This window comes from Acinonyx jubatus, chromosome E2 (assembly GCF_027475565.1).
Source record: "Acinonyx jubatus isolate Ajub_Pintada_27869175 chromosome E2, VMU_Ajub_asm_v1.0, whole genome shotgun sequence".
NCBI lineage: Eukaryota > Metazoa > Chordata > Mammalia > Carnivora > Felidae > Acinonyx > Acinonyx jubatus.
In genome coordinates, this window is record NC_069396.1 from 50,888,632 (window position 1) to 50,910,466 (window position 21,835).

A 21,835-nucleotide genomic window follows, 5' to 3' on the forward strand; every position below is an offset into this window, starting at 1 on the left:
TTCTCAAAAATAAACATTAAAAAAAAAAAAAAAAAAAAAGATTCCGGAGCCACCTGCCAGGGCTCAGAACAAACCCAGCTTAGCCACACTAGCGGGCAAGTCTTTTGACCTTCCCGAGCCTCAGTGATCTCACCTGGAAAGCGGGGATGCTAACAGTCCCTTCCTCATGACCTTGTGAGGATTAGGGAAGGTGACGCCTGGTGCTGTTAGATGTTGGCAGGAGTATTACTATTTTAGTAGCAAGTGCTCAGTGTCTAAGTCCCTCGCCCCTCCAGGTCGGGCGGGCGGGAATGCACCCGGTGCACCCGCCTCACTCAGGCCGTCGGGTGTTAGTCGACCGACCGACCGACCGACGACGGGTGGCGGGGCGTCCCTCGGTGCCTGCGGCTTCTAGGGCGCACAGGCGAGGGCTCAGAGACACAGGCCGGGCGGGACCATGGGTTTATTGGGAGCTCCACGCGTGCACTCACAGCGTCACACGACAAGGGCACGGCTACCCGGAAGGCGCGAGGTGGCCTCCACCCACGGCTGGGCCCGGAGGCGGTGGCGTGCAGTCTCCTTCCTGGTGGCCCGGGCCTGGCAAGGGGGCGAGCAGGGAGCCGGGGGACCGGGGCGGGTGGGGGGCCTGCGCCCTCACTCCAGGGACTGGAGCATCAGCAGCTGCTTCAGCACCTTCGTCTGGCTGGTCTCACGGATCTCGCCGGCCAGGAACATCTCGTCCACGACCGTGTAAACCTGAGCGGAGGGAGGTCGATGGGGTGGGGTGGCGGGGCGGGGGGGGGAGACCCCGGTGTGAGGGAGGCCTCCCCACCCCCCAACAGGTGCTGGTCCGAACCCCTGATGACAGAGAGCCAGGAAACGGACAGGGGCAGAGGCACCGGGCGGCCCGCCCTCCTCCCTCCTCCTGACCGGAAGCCCACCTTGTAGAAATTGAACACCAGGTCCAGCTCACAGACGTTGTGGAAATACTCGTTTAAGACCTGGGGGAGGAGGCAGAGATGGTAAGAGCCGGGCAGGGAGAGACACGCAGAGAAACTGAGGAAGGGGGAGGCAGGGAGGAGGAAAGACACGGTGACAAAGACGGTCAGAGGCAGAAAGTCAAGGGCAGGGATGATCGGAGAGCGAAAGACGGCAGACAAGACAGACAGACAGGCAGAGGGAGAAAGAGGAAATTGTACGGGCAGGGAGGGGCAGAGGGAGGCCCCCCACCCCCACCCGCCCGGTCTGGGCATCCTGAGGGGAGACCAGGGGTGGTTCCGGGGAGTCGGGCCGAGGGCCACAGCGCCCCTACCCGCTCCCCCGCCAACCCCCCCCCCCCCCCCCGCCTGCCCCTGCACCTCCACGAAGTTGTGGATGGCCTCCAGGTAGGCCAGGTTGTTGTCATTGACATCCACGCAGATGCAGAAGTAGAGGCCAGCGTAGCGTCGGTAAATGATCTTGAAGTTCCGGAACTGCAGGGCAGAGAGCCTGTCAGCGCCCAGCTGTGCCCAGGACCCAACGTGCTGGGCAGAGCGGAGCCAAAAAATTCTGTCCTTTATCCCACGCACGGTCCCTGAGGCCCTGCTCTGCGTCTGGCCCTGTGCCGGGGACACAGTGGTGACAGAGACAGGCCTGGCCCTCCCCTCGCGGGGCTCCCAAACCCACAGAGGTTCATCCACGGCCATCCCCAGCCTGGGGATCCAGGAGGGCTTCCTGGAGGAAGGGGCGCCTGCACTGAGGTCTGCACTGGGAAAGTAGATAAAGAGATAGATACAGGGGCACCTGGGGGGCTCGGTTAAGCATCCGACTTCGGCTCAGGTCATGATCTCGTGGTGCGTGGGTTTGAGCCCCGCACTGGGCTTTGCACGGACAGTACAGAGCCTTCCTGGGATTCTCCTTCTCCTCCTCTCTACCTCTCCCCCTTTGGCATGGTGCGCGCGCGCTCTCTCTCTCTCTCTAAGTAAATAAAATTTGTTTTAAAAAAAGAGAGAGAGGCGCCTGGGTGGCTTGGTCGGTTAAGCCTCCGACTTCGGCTCAGGTCATGATCTCGCGGTCCATGAGTTCGAGCCCCGCGTCGGGCTCTGGGGCTGACAGCTCAGAGCCTGGAGCCTGTTTCAGATTCTGTGTCTCCCTCTCTCTCTCTGCCCCTCCCCTGTTCATGCTCTGTCTCTCTCTGTCTCAAAAATAAATAAAACATTTTAAAAAAATTAAAAAAAAATAAAAAAAAAAGAGAGAGAGAGAGAGAGAGAGAGAGAGAGATACAAATAGGCATCAGGGTTTGCTAAGCACGTCTTTGGCCAATATCTGAAAAATCCCAGCTCTGGGTCTGGCGTTAGAATGTTTTGTCGCCACCTGGTGGAAACTACAAAACATTAGTCCCTGATTTTTATGCCTCTTTTTTTCCTCCCCCGGGGCTCATCCTTCTGTTAATTTCTATACTTTGAGTATGTTTCCTTTCCTTTTTTCTTTTAAGTTTATTTGTTTACTTAGAGAGAGAGAGAGAGAGAGAGAGAGAGAGAGCGCGCGCGCGCGCTGGGGAGGGGCAGGGAGCGAGGGAGAATCCCAAGCAGGCGTGGGGCTCAATCTCAGGACCCTGACATCATGACCTGAACAGAAATCAAGAGTCGAATCAAGGCGATTCACCGATTGAGCCACCCAGGCGCCCAGCATTCTGTTTTTTCTGAAAGCTCTCCGTCTCCCACTGTCACCCTCCCGGCTTGTTCCTATGCCTCAGTTTTAAATTTGAAGGCTTCTCGGGGAAGCTGGGTGGCTCACTCAGTTGAGCGTCGACTCTTGATTTTGGCTCGGGTCATGATCTCAGGGTCCTGGGATCGAGCCCCAAGTCAGGCTCTGCACTGAGCGCCTGCTTGGAATTCTCTCTCTCCCTCTGCCCCTCCCCATGGGCACCTTGTGTGCTCTCTCTCTCTCTCTCAGGGATCCGGCCCCCCACACCTTCACGCCTTCTCCTGCTATATACTCTCAGATGAGTCTCTTCCCGCAGGCTGGGGCAGGCCCCCTCTGAACTGCCCCCACCACGGGGCCCCCATCCCCACCCTGACCACTCCAGGCGTCACTGTCTGGGGGCAGGTCTGTCTCCTCACTGGACTGAGCTGGGGCTGTCACCGCCGTGTCCCCAGCACCACCCTGCACGGGAAGAAGGCCAAGCCCTAATCCCTGGAATCCGTGAATAGGTGACCTTACATGGCAAAAGAGATTGTGCAGGTGTGCTAAGGATCTTGAGACGGGGAGATCTGGGATTATCCCGACGGGGCCCAGAGCAATTCCACAAGGATCCTTGTAAGGGAAAGAAGACGACGGGAGAGTGTGGGTGGGAGAGAGAGTTCAAGAGGCTATGCTGCCGCCTTTGAAGCTGGAGAAGGGGCCCCCCGTGCGGAGGAACGCGGGCCGCCTCCAGAAGTGGGGAAAGGCAAGGAAACAGACTCTCCCCGGAGTCCGGAGCCCGCAGAGAGAACTCAGCCCCTGCTGACCCATTGTGGACGCCCGACCTCAAGAACTGTTGAGACAATGAATCTGTGTTGTTTGGAGCCACTAAGTTTAGTAATTTGTTACCACAGGGGCGCCTGGGTGGCTCAGTCGGTTAAGTGTCCCAACTCTTGATCTCGGCTCAGGTCATGATCTCACAGTCAGCGAGTTCGAGCCGCACATCGGGCTCGGCGCTGGTGGCGTGGAGCCTGCTTGGGATTCTGTCTCTCCTTCTCACCTACCCTCCCTCACTTGTGTGCGTGCTCGCTCTCTCGCTCTCTCTCTCTCAAAATAAATAAATAAACCAGAAGAAAAAAGTGATTTGCTACCACAGCAAAAGGAATCTAATATAGGTGCTAAGGAATAGGCATTCATGAACAAACGAGGGGAAGAAAGTTTGGGTGGCCTGGGCCTTCTCGTTGGGTACTCATTCTTAGGTTTTCCTCTCACAAGTCCCCTCCTCCAGGAAGCCTGCCCTGATCTCAGTCTCCTGAGAGAGACAGTATTTATTGTCTCCTACCCCTGATCCTTCCCACTTCGTTGGGGGAGGGACCAATTCTTTTTTTAAAAAAAAAATTTTTAACTTTTATTTATTTTGGGGACAGAGAGAGACAGAGCATGAACGGGGGAGGGGCAGAGAGAGAGGGAGACACAGAATCGGAAGCAGGCTCCAGGCTCTGAGCCATCAGCCCAGAGCCCGACGCGGGGCTCGAACTCACGGACCGCGAGATCGTGACCTGAGCTGAAGTCGGACGCTTAACCGACTGAGCCACCCAGGCGCCCCACCAATTCTCTCTTATTCCCCACTGCATTCCCTCCCCCGGGAACCCCTCCCTGACCCTCAGGCTGAGTCAGGCGCCCTCCTCCCACCCGGCTGCTCCGTCCCAGCCCTGCCCTCTCTGGGTGGTGGTGGGAGAGAGTGGGAAATAAACGCACAAAGGAACAAATGAATGAATGAATGGCCTACATTGGGAGGAACCGAAGATCTGGGCGTCAGGGCCCCTTGTGACCTTCTCGCCTGCCCAGCTGGCATCACCGACCTGCTCCTGGTCCCTCAGCACTCCGAGCAGGAGGCCCACTATGCTGGCAGCAGGGGACGGGGCATCCGCCCCCTCCTTCCATCCTGCACCTGCTGCACCGGCTCTCGCCCCGTCACCCCGCTCCCCGCAAGGCCCCCCATCTCGTCCTCCTCCTGGAAACCCTTTTCTCTAGGCTGCTGGGAACCCCGAATCTCCTGGCTTTCCTCTGCCTCCTCACCTCCCACCTCTACATGTGGCCTCTCTTCTCTCCTTTGCTCCCCTCTGTCGATCATCACCACCCCCCGCAACCCCGCTAAGTCCCTCTCGGCCTTCCTTGCCCGCAGTGTGCAGAACCTTCCAGATCACCACACCCTGCCCAAACTCCGGTTCATCACTCCGTCCTGGATTCTCCGCTGGGGTGTGAACAGACACCTCACTCCTGGCCTTTGCCCTCAACCTGCTCTTTCCTGAGCTAGCCCACCTCCCTTCTCTGCTCAAAACCCTCCCTGAGCAGCCACCGCACTCACTCGTAAGAGCTCAAGTCTTATGAGGCCCACAAGGCCCCAGGTGATCTGTCCCTGTTATCTCTTTGACCTCATCGGCCCTCCTCCCTGCCTTACAGCACCTCAGACCCGCTAGCTTTCTTGCTATCCCAGGAATGCCCCACTAGGTTCCGCCTCAGGGCCTTTGCTCGCTACTCCTTACTGGCTACTCCCTGGGTTGGGAGGGCTCCCTCCCTCTCAGATATCATCCCCTGCCACTTCTTCAGCCCCTTCAGGTCTTGGCTCCAATGCTACCGTTTCCAGACTCCCTCCTTAAATCCCTGACACCTGCATTCCGACCCCCGCTGTACACACGCCAGGACTTCACCTCCCGCAGATGACGCTTTTGCTCCCCGGCACCTAGCACCACCCGCCAGGCTCTACCTTGGTCACCAGGCTCCCTCTGACCAGAACATCAGTGCCCTCAGGGCGGGGACTTGGATCTTTCAGTTCCTGCACCCAGAACAGTGCCCGGCGGAGGCGCCTGGGTGGCTCGGTTGGTTAAGCGTCCGACTTCGGCTCAGGTCATGATCTCACAGTTCGTGAGTTCGAGCCCCGCGTTGGGCTCTCTGGTGTCAGCGCAGAGCCCGCTTCAGCGCCTCTGTCTCCCCCTCTCTCAGCCTCTCCCCTGCTCTATCTCAAAAATAATAAACATAAACGTAATAATAATAATAGTAAGGAACAGTGCCCGGCATACAGTAGGCCCCCATTAAATGTGTTGAACTTACAGCCTGGCTGATGCCGTGGGAATTAAAGACACAGCCTTCCTGATTTAAAGACACCGGGCTGGTTCAGGCAGTATAGCCTGCAACTCTTGATCTCAGGGTCATGAGTTCAAGCCCCCTGTTGGGTATGGAGATTACTTAAAATGAACGAATGAATGAATGAATGAATGAACGAACGAACGAACCTGAGACATAGCAACAAACAGCCATACAAGATCCTTGACTGGCTCTGAATAATCAGCTACGACAATCTGGGGGACATTTAACTATTGATTGGGTATTAGAGTAAATAAGGGAGTATGATTACTTTCATCAGGTCGGCTAATGATATTGCGGTAATGTAAGGAAGCATCTTTATTTTCTGAGATAATTAGGAGTGAAAAGTCATCATCTCTGTAACTTAATTTCAAACACTACAGCAAGGGATAGTTCGCTACCTTAGTCTCTACTTGTGTGTGTGTGTGTTTCTAGAGTTTTATTTCATTTTTAAGATTTTATTTTTAAGCAATCTCTACACCCAATGTGGGGCTAAACTCACAACCCTGAGATCAAGAGTCACGTGCTCCACTGACTGAACCAGCCAGGTGCCTGGGCGCCCTCATTTTTATAGTAATTTTTTAAAATAAGCTTCTTTTTAATGTTTATTTACCTTTGAGAGAGAGAGAGAGAGCAAGCGAGCACGAATGGGGGACAGGCAGAGAGAGAGGGAGATACAGAATCTGAAGCAGGCTCCAGGCTCTGAGCTGTCAGCACAGAGCCCCACGCGGGGCTCGAACCCAGGACCTCTGAGATCATGACCTGAGCCAAAGTCGGACGTTTAACCATCTGGGCCACCCCAGGCGCCCCTTTATAGGAAGTTTTAAAAAGGCACGAGAAAAAAAAAATCCTTCAGCCAAAAGAAAAAGGTAGAGCCAAAGGGTGAAATATTAATACAGATGAAATCTGGATAGTGGGTGTATGAATCTTCAACCAACTTCCTTCTCACTGTATTAATTTGTATGTTCGAAAATCTTCACAACGTGGGGACCCTGGCGCCTGGTAGAGCGTGTGACTCTTGGTCTCGGGGTTGTGGGTTCAAGCCCCACGTTGGGTGTAGGGATGACCTAAAACTAAAATCTTAAAAAAAAAATTTTTTCCCACAATGAAAAGTTCTTTGCAAAGAAGGAAGATCGCCAGCTCAAAGCGTGTTGAGGGAATGAACGCGGGAAGGAAAAGAGGGCCCGAGGGGTTCCTGCCTGTAGGCGTCGGGCAGGAGGCTGGGCAGGAAGGACGGGTGGAGGGAAGCAGGCCAGTGTGGTAGGCATGGGGGGGGGGGGGGGCAGGGGAGCATCACCTCCACAAAGTTGGTATGTTTGGCATCTCGGACAGTGACCACGGCGTGCACCTCCTCGATCAGCTTCTGTTTCTCGTCGTCATCGAACTGCATGTACCACTTGGCCAGGCGCGTCTTGCCCGCCCGGTTCTGGATGAGGATGAAGCGGATCTGGGGACAGCAGGAGAAAGCGGAAGTGAGCGTGGCGGGGAGAGAGGGCTGGTCCAGGATGCCCCGCCCCAAAGCCCCGCCCATCCCCACGGGCCACGCCTGTAGACAGGGGCCACGCCTCCTGCCGCCTGCCCTCTGGGGTCTCAACTGCTCCCCGGAGCCCGGTGGTCCCAACACCCCAAGGGAGTGACTTTTCCCACTCCCTGGCCCTGAGGCCCAGGCTCCGCTATCTTTGTCTGTTTGACCTTGGACAAAGGATCCGCCCCCTCAGCCTCAGACTCCCCACCGGCCAAAGTAAGTTTCCAAGGAAGAGCCATCTCGTCAGTGTTCGGTGGGATAGAGGTTTATAAGCTTAATTCAGGAGCCGGCACATAGCATGCGCTCGGGAAATATTTTGAGTTTCAGACTTCTGTGGTCTGAATCCGGGAGACCCCACTCTTTTATTTTCTTTTTCCTTACCAATTTCTTAAATTTCACCCACTTAAAAGATATGTTTCTTTCTTTTGAGAGAGAGAGAGAGAGACAGAGCGCACACATGAGACAGAGCTCAGAGAGAAGGAGAGAGGGAATCCCAAGCAGGTTCTGCGCTGTCAGCGTGGGGCCTGCCACTAGGCTGGATGTCACCAGCTAGAGATCATAGAGTCAGAACCTTAACCAACTGCGCCACCTAAAATTCACCCATTCGAGATGTATACAGTTCAAGTGGTTTTTAGTGCATTCATATGATTGGGCAAAAATCACTAGTCTCTAATTCCAGAATATTTTCATCACCCCAGAAAGAAACCCCCACCCGTGTAGCAGACACTTCCCCTCCTTCTGGCCGCTGGGAGACAAGAACCTTTCTATCTCTATAGATTTTCCTGTTCTGGACATTTCGTGTCAATAGAATCAGAAACTATGTGGCCCTTGGTTTGGCTTCTGTCCCTTGGCAATGTTTTCAAAGCGCACCCACGTGGAGGCATGTGTCAGGCTTCACTTCTTTTCTTTTCAAAAAAAAAAATTTGTTTTAATGTTTATTTTTGAGAGGGAGAGACAGAGCATGAGCTGGGGAGGGTCGAGAGAGGGGGAAACGCAGAATCCGAAGCAGGCTCCAGGCTCTGAGCTGTCAACGCAGAACCCAACGACCATGAGATCATGACCTGAGCTGAAATCAGACGCTTAACCGACTGAGCCACCCAGGCGCCCCCAGGCTTCATTTCTTTTTATGGCTGAATCGCATTCCACCACATGGTTATACCTCGTTTTGCTGACCCACCCATCCGTTGATGGGCATTTGGGTTATTTCCACTTTTGGGTGATTATGAATAAGGCCGCTATGACCATTTGCATGCAAGCTCTTATGTGCACGTTATGTTTTCATTTCTCTAGGGTATATACCTAAGGGGGGAACCACTGGATCTTGTGTTAATGTGCGTCTCACTTTTTCAGGAACTGCTGAACTGTTTTCCAAAGCATCTGCCACTTCTCAAGTCATGGAACTCCTTGGTGCCTCAGTTTATCCACCCGGAAAGGGCCTCATAAAGTACGATGGGAAGTAAACAGTGTATGAAAAGCATCTAGACCAGCACCGTGCCTGGTTAGGATTATGCGCTGTGTCAGTTCTGATTACCATCAGCGAGGGCTAGGAAATTCGTTCTTGTGATTCTGAAAAGCCAGGTCAACCCTCATAGGGCTACTATGAAAACGTGAACAAGTTAATGCCAGAAGTGCTTAGCACAGTACCTGTTATATGTACAGCCCTCGATACGATTAGTGATCATGGCTGAGAGGCATTTGTCCAAGTGGCTAAGAACACAGACTCTAGAGCCTGAACGAATCCTGGCACTCCTGGTTGTGTGTCCATGGGCAAGTAACTTGGCCTCTCTGGGCCTCAGTTTCTCCTTCTGTATAATGGACATAATGAGAGCACCTCCCTCATAAGATAGTCGCAAGGGTTAAGAAATGTCAGGGGCCCAGCACAGTGGCTGGAACATACTAAATGTTACACAAGTATTAGTTCTTAGTGATATTATAATTCACCATCATTTAACTTTAAGAAAACCAAGGCCCGGGGCGCCTGGGTGGCTCAGTCGGTTATGGGTCCGACTCTTGCTTTCAGCTTGGGTCAGGATCCCGGGGTCGTGGAACAGAGCCCCATGTCGGGCTCCGCGCTGAGCGTCGAGCCTGCTTGGGATTCTCTCTCTGTTCCTCTCTCTCAGCCCCTCCCCTGCTCGCACTCTGTCTCTCAAAATAAATAAATAAACATTTAAAAAAATTTTAAATGTTTATTTAAACACACAGAGTGACAGCGGGGAAGAGGCAGAGAGAGGGAAACACAGAATCAGAAGCAGGCTCCAGGCTCCAGAGCTGTCAGCACACAGCCCGACGCAGTGCTTGAACCCACGGACTTTGAGATCATGACCTGAGCTGAAGTCGGATGCTTAACTGACTGAGTCTACCCAGGCGCCCCAAATAAACAGTTAAAAAATAGTAAGAAAAGAAAAGAAAACCAAGGCCCAACTTCACCCAGCTAGGAAGCCCGCCTTTAGGCCCAGTTCTGTTTGAGACAGGCATGCGTATACCCATTTATAGATGAAGAAACTGAGGCTCAGAGAAAGAAGTCTCACAGCCACAAAGCACGCCTGGGAGTCGAAAGGCTTTGCTCTGGACCCCTTTACCCTGGCTGACGCTCCGGGAGCCTCTATCCGTTCATGGGAGTCCACTCTCTTTCCTAAGCCTCACTCTCCAATAGTCCCCCTTCCCCCAACCAATCAAGACAGACAGGAACAGGATATTACACTCTCCTTCCAAGAACCCCATCTGCTGAGCCAGGGAAAACCACTTCCTAGCAGGCCAGGGGTCCTGGGTACAAAGGGAAAGGGCCTGGGCCTGGCTGGGGGGAGGCTCACTAGGCAGCCACAACCTGTGGGCAGAGCCAGAGATATAGAGGGTATATGGGGGAAGAGAGCTAAAAGAGCTGAGGGAGAATCCTGCCGCTCACCCCCAAATTCCCTCACACACCTCTTCTGTATTAGAATCTCTCCACCTCTGGGAATCTGCCCTAAGAGGTCCCTTCCCTCCTGCACCCTCACCCCTCTGATGTTCCCTCTGGATGCCCCCCAACCTTCCCTGTCTCTGAGCCCCCATCCCCTGGAGCTCTTCCATTTTGACTTCCAATTTCTGGGTTTCGATCAATCCCCTCTTTTAGGCCTCAGAAGGCTTTTTACTGGGGACATCCCTTCTCTGACGCCAAGGCCTCCTCCCCTGTTCCAAAGGTCCGTGTTGCCTCCAAGGACCCTGTTTATGGGGGAGACTCCCTCGTTCTGACACCCACCTCCATTGATCTTGTTTTCTAGCTCCCTGCCCAAAGACCCATCCTGGGGGAGGGGAGCCAAATCCAATGCCCAGTCCTTGCTCCAAAAACTCCATTCACATCTCTCACCCTTGCATGTCTAACCCTACCCAAGACCCCTCTTCTTGGAAAGACCTGTTCCATTGCCCCCCAACCGTTTCTAATACCCACTCCCTACCTCCAAGCCTTCTGCTTTGCAACCCACTTCCCCTGACCCCATTCCCTACAGCAGCCTACTTCCCGTCTCCAGCGCCCAGGCTCTTCCCCTTGAGATTCTCTCATTCTCTTTCTCCCTCTCTCTCGTCAGCAGTACTCTTCCCGTTTCAACAGCCCCTCTCTTCCTTCAGTGTCAGTTTCCGCCTTCTAAAGACCCCTTCTGAAGCAGTCCCAGAGGTTTCCATTCTTCTCCAATTATCCTGCCACACTCCCAGAGATCCCTCCTCTTGGGTCGCCCCCTTCCCACCTCCCATTCCTTCTCCCCACCTCCCAGGTCCCGCTTCACGAATCGCCTCCGCATTTCAACCCCCCGCCCCCGCCATCTCCAGTGTCTCCCGCACAGCCCTCTCCCCTTGGCACTCGGTCGCCAATGTCCTCCAGCTTCGAGACCCCCGGTGCGCTTCCGCGCCGAGAATCACCACCCAGTTGCCCCCTTCCCGGGCCTCCAATCGGCCCCAATCCCGAGAGCCCGCGCCCGGCCCAAACCATCGCACCGCGGCAGGGGACGCTTGTCAGCACCCAAGCGAGCCTCAAACACCTGCACGCGGACCCACCCCGCGCCCGTCCCCAAGGTGGGCGCGCCCCCGTTACCATGGCGACCCCCGTCCGGACCCCAGCGGCCCCGGTCCCGCGGCTACTTGGCAGCTCCGGCTCCCGCAGCAGTCCGGGGTCCCAGGGCTAGAGCGGACTTCCGGCAGAAGAACGCGCCCGCCTTCTCGCGCACAGCCCACTGGGAACCGTAGTCTCAAGAATGCCTTCCTCCGGCCAGGCTGCAAGCCTGGGAAAAGGGCTGGTCCCCCTTCCCAACATGCTGCGCGACTGTCCTTTTGCCACCCCACGGTACAGACCCCGAATGCATGCTGGGAGTTGCGGGTGATGGTCCCTTCCGAGGACTACAATTGCGTGACAGCCCGCAACGGGGAGTTGCATTCTGGGAAATGTAGTTCTGGTAGTCCTCCCTCCATTCCCTATCCTCCCAAGGCGAGAAGGGCATGCTGGAAACAGTAGTTTTAAGTAAGAAATTGATCTGTGGGTCTGGGGGCAGAAAAAAAAAAAAAAAAGAAGAAGGAGAAAAAACTGCGCTGTGGGAACTCGAAATGTGACTCTGACCGCGCTCACCCAGTGCTTTTTTTGAAATATATTGCGGTTCCCTGTGGGAGATTGACAGGGGTTTAAGAGAATGATTTTGAGAGGACTGTGTGCAAATTCGGCCATTGCATTAACTAGCTGTGTGACTTTGGGACAACAACTTCACCTCTTAGCTCAATTTCTTCATGTGTAAACAGGAGTAATCAAGAGGTCACCTCGGCGGGGTTGTTTCACATCTTCGATAAGTTTCCGAAGCGCTTATCACAGTGTTTGATACATAGTAAGTGCTCAATAAATACTAGCTGACATCACGAATGCTCATTGTTAACGTCCACAGGATAATAGGATCTTCTTACTTCCTATCCAGAGGTACAGTTGTCTCCTTTCAGTTATCTCAAATAGGCCAAATGTTTTCCTAACTCAGCAACTTTTCCTCTGTACTTTGCTATTGCCCATGGGCCTTTCCGCATTCATCCTGAGGCTGGCTCCTTTTCTTCCTTTACCTTAAACAACACTTCCACAGACCTGTGTAGAAGACCCTGCCTGCCTACAAAGTCCTCTTCTCCCGTCACCGAAATTCTCTAGGTTTGATTTTTTTTTTTAAGTTTACTTATTTACTTTGACAGAAAGAGAGAGGGAAAGGGGGGAAGGGCAGAGAGAGAGAGAGAGAGAGAGAGAGAGAGAATCCCCAGCAGGTTCCACACTGTAGTGCATGGCCTGATGTGGGGCTCGAACACACCAACTGCAAGATCATGACCACTGAGCCACCCAGGTGCCCCTAGGTTTGATTTTTTTTAATGTTTTTTTTTAACGTTTATTTATTTTTGAGACAGAGAGAGACAGAGCATGAACGGGGGAGGGTCAGAGAGAGGGAGACACAGAATCCGAAACAGGCTTTAGGCTCTGAGCTGTCAGCACAGAGCCCGACGTGGGACTTGAACTCACGGACCGCGAGATCATGACCTGAGCCAAAGTCAGCTGCTTAACCGACTGAGCCACCCAGGCGCCCCTGATTTTTTTTTTTTAACATTTATTCATTTTTCAGAGACAGATCACAAGCAGGGGTGCATTAGAGAGAGAGGGAGACACAGAATCCGAAGCAGGCTCCAGGCTCTGAGCTGTCAGCACAGAGCCCCACCTAGGGCTCAAACTCAGGAGCCGTGAGATCGTGACCTGAGCGGAAGCCAGACGCTTAAGCGACTGAGACACCCAGGCACCCCTAAGATTTTATTTTTAAGTAATCTCCAAACCCACCCTGTGGCTCGAACTCATAACCCCAAGATCAAGCATCACATGTTCCACCGACTGAGCCGGCCAGGTGCCCCTCTAGGTTTCTTTTTTGTTTTGTTTTAATGTTTATTTATTTATTCCAGAGATAGAGAGAGGGAGAGAGCAGTGGAGGGGGACTGAGAAAGAGAGGGTGTGAGAGAGAATCCCAAGTAGTCTCCATGCTCTTCTCATGGAGCCCGACAAGGGACTCGATCCCACTAACCATGAGATCAGGACCTGAGCCAAAATCAAGAGTCTGATGCTCAACCAATTGAGCCACCCTGGTGCCCCAAGTTTCATTTTTTATAGTATCAGTGGTGAGACCCTCTGACTCCCTGAACTCAGGACTGACCTCCTAAGCTCAGCAAGCTCCCAGAGCTTCCGCCTAACTGTCAAATTCATCTTTTGGAAATTAACTAAGGAGTTGCTGGACTGGGGAAAGAAACATTTGTGGATGAGATGCCTGTGCGGATGAATCAGAAAGTGCTCAACAGTGACCTCAGTTTCATTGTAATGTTAAAATCCCCCCCTCTGAATATTTGTCACAAGCCCTCATAAGAGGAGCCTGAGTACCATGGTTCTGGGAGTCCCTGATCTGTCCCTCCCTGCCCCCCCCCCGCCCTTGCTCTGTCTCTCAAAAAGAAATAAAAATATTTTAAAAAACACATATCATAGAACAATGTAAACTCAAAACGTGGTATTAGCAGAAGCACCAACACATTGGCACGAACAGGTTAGGGATCATTTCTATCTGGTGCACTGCTGTATCTCTAGGAAGGTTGGGATTGAAAGAAGGTAAGCAAGGTGCCCAGGATATAAAATTAAAGAGGCACTCTTGAGTGCCTGGGTGGCTCAGTCAGTTAAGCGTCCGACTCTCCATTTCAGCGGAGGTAATGGTCTGTCGGGTTCTTGAGTTCGAGCCCCATGTGGGGCTCTGCACTGGCAGCCTGGAGCCTGCCTGGGATTCTCCGTCTCCCTCTCTCTCTGCCCCTCCCCTGTTCGCACTCTCTCTCAAAAATAAATAAAATAAATAAATAAATAAATAAATAAATAAAACCTTAAAAAAAAAAAAGGCACTCACTCTTAGGTGATGACCCTGCCCTTGCAAGAGTCTGAAAGTCAGCACCTACTTGAGGTTTGTTCCCTGGACACCTTGCCTGGCTCACCTTAGTCCCAGCCTTGACGTCTAGCGCTTAGCTGAGTGCCTGGCATGAGTCCGGTGTTCCAAAAACATTTGCTGGATGAATGAGTGAGTGAATGAATGAATGAATGAACGAACAGTTATCAAGAAAAACACACTGTCCCCACTCTGACGACATTCACGGTCGGGCAGGGGAAAAGGACATTGTATCCATGAATTTTAAAATCACCTAGGAAACAGTAAATATTATTTTATCTCACACAGTTTCTGTGGGTCAGGAGTTCGGGAGTTCAGCTGGATGATTCTGGCCTGGGTCCCTCGTGCGGTTTGCAGGGGAACAGATTCTGTCTGTGCCTTCAGGAATCTCATGCCTGGGTGGTTTGGAGTCTAAAGGTGATATTCCAGAGACACGGAAAGAAGGAGCAATCCTAACACTTCCACTCTCGTATGGATTTTGAAATGATCCTTCCCTTTGCAAGATCATGACGGTATGCTTGCCCTGGGGAAAAACTGGAAAGAGTCAAAGTATGCATCGTGAGGGGAAAAGTCAGTTAGTTTATGTGCAGCTACATAACAAAATATTAGGCAGTAGTTAAGTTGACAGAGGGGCGCCTGGGTGGCTCAGTCGGTTGCGTATCAGACGCTTGAGTTCAGCTCGGGTCATGATCCCAGGGTCATGGGATTGAGCCCCACGTGGGGCTCTGCATGGAGTTGGAGTCTGCTTAAGATTCTCTCTGTCTCTCCCTCTCCCTCTCAAATTAAAAAAAGAGAAAAAAGAAAAAAAAAGGAATGAGAGAAACGTGTATGCATTGACACGTTGTTGGAGACACAAAGGATGTTGTGGAGAGGTATCTCCACAGTGTACCATTTGATCTTAAATTCATTGTGCCAGCTTTGTGTGTAGAAGATTTTCATGTCTACAAAAAAAAGTTGTAAAATTAGGACAACGAACTCCAGTGTTTACTCGCCTAGATTCATGATTAGCTGACATCGTGCCCCATTTACTCTATGTACGTATGTATTGGAGCGATTCAAAAAAAATGTTTTTAATGTTTATTTAGTTTTGAGAGACAGAGAGAGACAAAGTGTGAGCAGGGGAGGGGCAGGGAGAGAGAGACGGAGACACAGTCTCCAGGCTTTTATCTTATTTTCCCTTCCTTCCCCTATGTTCAGCTGTTGTGTTTCTTAAATTCCTTATTTTATTTTATTTTATTTTATTTTAGAGAGAAAGAGAGTGAACGGGGTGGGGCAGGGGAAGAAGGAGGGAGAATCTTACGCAGGCTTCTCCCTCAATGTGGAATCCAAGGCGGGGCTCGATCCCACCACCAAGAAATCATGACCTGAGCCCAAATCAAGAGTCAGAAGCTTAAATGACTGAGCCATCCAGGTACCCCAAGACATGAACAGTTTGAAGAGTCCACTTCAGTTATATTGCAAAATGTCCCTTAATTTGGGTTTGTCTGCTGTTTCCTCATGATGCGATCCAGGTTTGACATTTTGGGGCAGAAATATGACAGGAATGATCCTGTTTCTTCTCAGAGTATCCCATGAGGGGCGTGTGATGCTAGTTTGTCTCATTTGAGTTTGATCTTTTGGTGAGTTTGGTCACTGGGCTAAGGTAATGTCTGCCACCATTTGGGTTTTTTTAATAGGCTCCACGCCCAACATGGGGCTTGAACTCATGATCCTGAGATCATCTGAGCTGAGATCAAGAGTCAGACGCTTAACCCATGGAACCACCCAGGCGCCCCCACATTTTTCTTCTTAAAAGTTATGTGAGATATCTGATACCAAACGCATAAGCAACACAAGAAGAAAAAAAAAAAAAAGCTGAGCATCCAAATTAAAAACTTTTGTGCACCAAAAGGCCCTGTCAAGACAGTGAAAAGACAACCCATAGAATGGAAGAAAACATTTGCAAAGCCCCTATCTGGTAAGAGACTGATATCCAGAGTAATGTCTCCAAAGAAGAGAGACAAATGGCAAATAAGCATAGGAAAATCCGCTCAACATCACTAGTCTTCAGAGAAATGCAAATGGAAACCACAGGGAGATACCACCTCACCACCATCAGGATGGCTATTATCAAAAACAAAAGAAAACAACCACCGCCAAAACAATAATGACAAGGGTTGGCAAGGATGTGGGAAAACTGGAACCCTCGCACATTGCGCATGTAAAATCGTGCAGGCCCTGTGGGAAGCAGTTTTGCAGCTCCACAAAAAAGTTAAATGTAGAATTACTACGTGGCACGGCAACTTTATGTCTAAGTAGATATTCCAAATGACTGAAAAGGGGGTTCAAATACCTGTGCATCAACGGTCCTAGCAACACAATTCACAATAGCCCCAAATCCAAATGTCCAGTAACAGGTGAATAGATAAACAAGATGTAAGATATACACTGAAACATTACTCAACCTTAAAAAGGAATGAAATCCTGATACATGCCCCCAACCAACGTGGAGGAAACTTGAAACCATCATGCTGGGTGAAATAAACCAGACACAAATGGACAAATGTATGATTTCACTTACATGACGTACCTGGAACAGGCAAATGTATAGAGACAGAAAGTAGTTCTCTCTCTTTCTTTTAGCAGGCTTCATGCCCAGCACAGAGCCAGCCCTTGATCTCATGGCCCTGAGATTAAGACCTAGGCTGAGATCAAGAGTTGGACGCTTAACTGACAGAGCCACCCAAGCACCCCTGTTCCAGGTATTTTTCTAAGCGATTCGCTTATTGAAACCTCAAAAGAACCCCGTGCAGTAGGTATTAATATTATCAACTCCATTTTAAAGATGAGGAAATTGAGGTACGGAGAAGTTGAGTAACTTGCCCAATGTCACACAGCTAGTGTAAATGGTGGGGTTGAGATTCTAGTCCAGGCATTCCAGCTCCAGAGTCAATGCCTCAAGCCACTATACTATGCTACGTTCATGTAAGCGTGTAGAGAGATCTGGGGGAGAAAACAAAACAAAACAAACACATTTCTGGAGAGGTAAGTGGGATGGGTTTAGATTCTCCATGGAAACTGAATTTTATCTAGAGGTTTTAAAAAAATATTTCTTTATTTTTAAGGGGGGGGGAGGGGAGTGCAGAGAAAAGGAGACACAGAATACAAAGCAGGCTCTGGGCTCTGAGTCATCCACACAGAGCCTGAGGCAGGTCTTGAACTCATGAACCATGAGATCAGACTTGAGCTGAAGTCTGAAGTTCAACTAACTGAGCCACCCAGGCAGGCGCCCCTAATCTAGAGTATTTTAATTTTTTTGCAAGGACAAGAAATTCATGTAGTATTGCATAATTTTAAATAATTAAAGAAAATAATATATAACAGTGGGCAATATGATTTATATATTATATAATATATAATATATAATATAACATATATTATGTAACATACAATATATATTATATAACATTTAATATATATTATATAACATAATATACATTATATAACATATAATATATATTATATAACATATTTTGCCCATTGTTATATATTATATATGTTATATAATATATATATAATATATGTTATATAACATATATAATATATATAATATATAAGTATGGGCAAAATATTTGAACAGCACTTCACCAAAGATGCTATTCAAATGGACTTTATACCTATGAAAAGACGCCCAACCTCATAAATCACTGAGGAAGACAAATTAAGACTAAAAAGGATACGATTGAACAACCATTAGAATGGCCACAATTAAATTAAAAAGACGGAAAAGGTGGGACAGCTGAAATTCTTACACCTGACTCCTGGGATGGAAATTGGTACATTCACTTTGGGGAAGGTGAGTACATGCCCGCCCTGTAACCAGCAATTTCATTTGGGTACATACCTAGCAGGAATGAATATGTATGTTTACCAAAAGACGTATTCTAGACTGTCACAGCAGCACTACCCATAATAGCCCCAAGTGGAAATTACCTAGATGCTCACGACAATAGAATGGCTACATACATCGTATTTCATCCACATGGTGGAATACTACACAGCATTGAGAATGAACGATCGATAAGTACACACAGTATCCTGGAGGAATCTCACAAGGTTGATTAAAAGAGGCCACTTGTTGCATAATTCCGTTTTTATAAAGTGTAAAAACGGGCGAAACTGATCTATGGCCATAGAAATCAGGATAAAGATTTTCCTCGTGGGAGGGAGTGACTGGAAGGGGTCACCAGGAGGCTTCTGAGAGATTGGTCACATTCTGTTTACCTGGGTGAACGTTACAGGGGTGTGTTTTCATTTTTTAACGTTTATTTATTTTTGAGAAAGAGAGCAAGCGTGAGCAGAGGAGGGGCAGAGAGAGGGAGACAGAGGATCCAAAGCAGGTTCCGCAATGTGATGAGCGGAGACGCGGGACTCTAACCCACCTCGAAATCAGGACCTGAGCCGGAATCAGGAGTTGGCCTCTCAAGGGACTGAGCCACCCAAACGCCCCACAGGGGGTGTGTTCCTTGTGAATTACTCATGGAGCTGTATGTACCCTTGTGATTTGTGGACTTCTCCGTATCTATGTTATATTTCCATTTTTGAAGTCTGTAGAAATTGAGAGGTTCTTTCATTATCCATCCTTCCATGAGCCTTTAAGTGCGTGACCAATTCGTTTCAACCGCTGGCCTGGAGACGGGATCCAGCAGTGAATCCGAGCGGGGATCCGAGCATCCCCGCCTCCCGTTCCTTCCTCGTGATTGGCTGCCCTGCCGACCAATGGCGGAAGAGTTCACGGCTCTCTGTCCTCCCGGCGGCATCAGCCGGCGGCAGCTTCCTCTGTTCGGTTTGTAGGAGGCGCTGTGAGCTCACTGACTTCTTGGTCAAGCGCAGACCCGGTCCCCACCCTCTGTCTGATTTTTTCAGACTCTGAGGAATGTACAGAGAATATACGCCAGCACATTCACCTCTTTGCAAAACTCTTTAGTGGATTTTTCTGGCTGTGTATCTCTACGAGCGGGGTCCAGAACCCCAGGCTCCGCCTGCCTCGTACCTACTCCGGCTCTCTGGCTGGTCTGAGTTCCAGTCCTCGGAGCCCCTCTGGGAGATGCTTGGGAAATCTCGGCAGCGGCCCAGGCCAGCAGTTGGTACTTCTCTCTCTGTCAGCTAATTGTTTACTCGGTTGTTTATTTATCCTGGAGCGGAGGCTAGCAGGGCAGTGAGGGGGCGGCTGCCCCCAGGGAAGCCTGCTTCCTGTGGTTGGCTTGCTAACACCGGCCCTCTGGCAAACTGGAAAGAAGAATTGCAGAGCTGGGAAGACCCTCCTTGATAGTTCAATTGTTCATTCAAGCAAAATACTGCCTGAGACCCTGCCTTGTGCTTGGACCTGTGCTGGAGACATCGACAGTGACTGAGATAGCTCTGGCCCTGCCCTCAGGGGGTTCACACTCTGATGGAAGACAAAGACCTGTTACCAGGCAGGGACAACCCAGGGTGGTCAGGGATTGGATGAAGGGCCCAACGGGGCTGTGAGAACCTAGAGGAAGCACCAGACCAAGCCTGCGTCTTAGGGAGAGCCTCCTGGAAGAGGGGGTCATATGAGCTAGCGTCTGAAAAAAGGATAAGAGTTAGTCCTTAGACAGAACTGTGTCTTTTCGGCCATCCCCTTTGTTTAGCATGGGATTCATTCATTTATTTATTAACTAGTATTTATTGTGGGCCATTTGCCAGACTGCAGAACTAGCCAGACAGAGCCCCTGCCTTCAAAGGGCTCACACATAAAATGGTGATGCCAATACAGAACTTCAAGCCCTGGTGGAGTGCTATAAAGAAGTAATAAGTTGTAGTCATCTGATCCCCATTATCTGGGTTTGAATCTCAAGTCTGCCACTTACTAGCTGTATAACCTTCCTGGGTCTTGGCTTAGTACAACAATGACACCTACGTAAAACCTTTTATTGTGAGTAACTTGTTCTGCAAGTGTTCCGCAAGACGAGCAAACATTTCTAATTTTAACTTGATAAACGAGCGATGTCTTGCAATAAGAGTGAGTAGTATGTGATACTGAATGTCACATGATCACAACTGAGCCAGTGGTTCTTGAAATTTGCTTTGATACATGCTTTGGATTACAAACATGTTTCCTGAATGAATTATGCTTGCAAACCAAGGTTTTACTGTATAACCTACTCATAAAATATTGAGGATTAGGTGGGTTCATATGTTTAACGTGCTTTAGAACATCACCTAGTATAGGGTACCTGGGTGGCTCAGTCAGTTAAGCGTCCGACTCTTGGTTTAGTCGCAGGTCATGATCTCACGGTTCTGTGCTGATAGTGCAGAGCCTACTTGGGATTCTCTCTCTCTGCCCTTCCCTCGCTGGTGCCCTCTCTCTCTCTAGATAAATTAAAAAAAATGTTTAACACAATGTCACCTAGCATAAAGTACCTGTTTTCATCAAAGGATGAGTCAGACCAAATCTGGGAGGCTGCTCTGAGGAAGTGATTTTAAGCTGAGAGTCGAAGCACAAAGGTAGAATTGACAGGCTCCAAAAGACAGAGAAGGACATCTAGGTCCAGAGTGAACCCAGTCTTCTCTATTCTGGGTGCTGTCAGTTCACAGTCTTTCCAAGAATGGAACGACCTGGAACATTGCATTGGGAGTTAAAAAGACGTATTAAGTAATTTGAGGTGGGGGGATCCGGTGTTCCCTCAAGTGATCTCAAAATAATTTAGGAACCAAGGTTCGCGATGACAGCCTAAAGAAAACCTGGGCCACGCACTTGACTGGTTAAACAAACTCGGAAAAACAAAACAAAATGAAAGGAAAGTAATGCACATCTAAAAATCAGATTATATGCATAAAAATGCCAAGTTAAAAAAAAGTCGAGGGAAACGACTCTGATCGGTAATCAAAAAAACCTTTATTTAATGGGATGTTTTAAAACTTGAGTGCATGTAATTTTGTTTATCAACGTTTGCAAAGCAGTAGTTTTTAGTACTTAACCGATACAGCTCATTTAATTCTCTCAGCAACCCCATGAGGGAGGTACGATTATTATTCCATTTTGTAGACGAAGAGACTGAAGAAAGAAACGCAAAATGCAATAGGAAACAGCCTTTCTTCATGCATTCCGTAAATACTGACTGGATGCCCAGAACGCTCATCTTCCACGACGCGTACTTCCGGAGGGATCCCAGAGGAACCCCTCCTCGGTTCAGAAGAACTCAAGGGTTACCGCAGTGCCCCCTTCCCATCACTACTGTTACCCTCCACGGGCCGGAACTGACATTTGATTTGCAGTCATTTGCACAACGCTGACTTGGAGGTCAGGGCTGTACGCAGGAGCGTACCCTCGTCCCTCTCCCGGGCATCGGTCGAACACAGAATCCCAAGCAATTCGTATCCACCAGCGCGTTGCCTGCAGATTTTCATCACCGCCGAGGGAAGGAGCACGCGCTCCCCAGCCCTGCCCCTTCTTCCGGAACGACAAATTGCCCGGCATGGATTGGGGTGAGGCGGGCCACGCCTCCTCGTGTTCCCCAATCAACTCCCTCGCTGGGTGTCCTCTCTGCTCCTCAGCCCCTCCCCGCTGCCCCACGTT

At 50.2% G+C, this 21,835-nt stretch overlaps 1 protein-coding gene across 2 annotated transcripts; it reads right to left on the bottom strand.

The window, feature by feature from the left end:
- Positions 1-424: 424 nt before the first annotated feature.
- Positions 425-11,580, bottom strand: AP2S1 (adaptor related protein complex 2 subunit sigma 1). 2 transcript variants are annotated; one of them, XM_027037887.2, is made up of 5 exons: positions 11,370-11,543; positions 7,082-7,231; positions 1,338-1,451; positions 921-980; positions 425-735 (listed from the first exon to the last, which is right to left on the bottom strand). In XM_027037887.2, exons 1-5 carry the CDS (start codon positions 11,370-11,372, stop codon positions 634-636), a joined length of 429 nt encoding a protein of 142 aa, XP_026893688.1. In that variant the 5' UTR covers positions 11,373-11,543; the 3' UTR covers positions 425-633. The 2 variants fall into 2 exon arrangements, with proteins under 2 accessions (XP_026893688.1, XP_026893689.1); XM_027037888.2 differs by lacking the exon at positions 1,338-1,451 and having other exon boundaries at positions 11,370-11,580.
- Positions 11,581-21,835: the final 10,255 nt, after the last annotated feature.

Bases quoted from the DNA above. Each gene is read 5' to 3' on its own strand.
- AP2S1 (XM_027037887.2), bottom strand. The intron at 1,452-7,081 runs GTGATGCTCCCC...TCTGCCCTGCAG, and splicing joins AACATACCAACTTTGTGGAG to TTCCGGAACTTCAAGATCAT. The intron at 736-920 runs GTGGGCTTCCGG...CCCTCCGCTCAG, and splicing joins TGGTGTTCAATTTCTACAAG to GTTTACACGGTCGTGGACGA.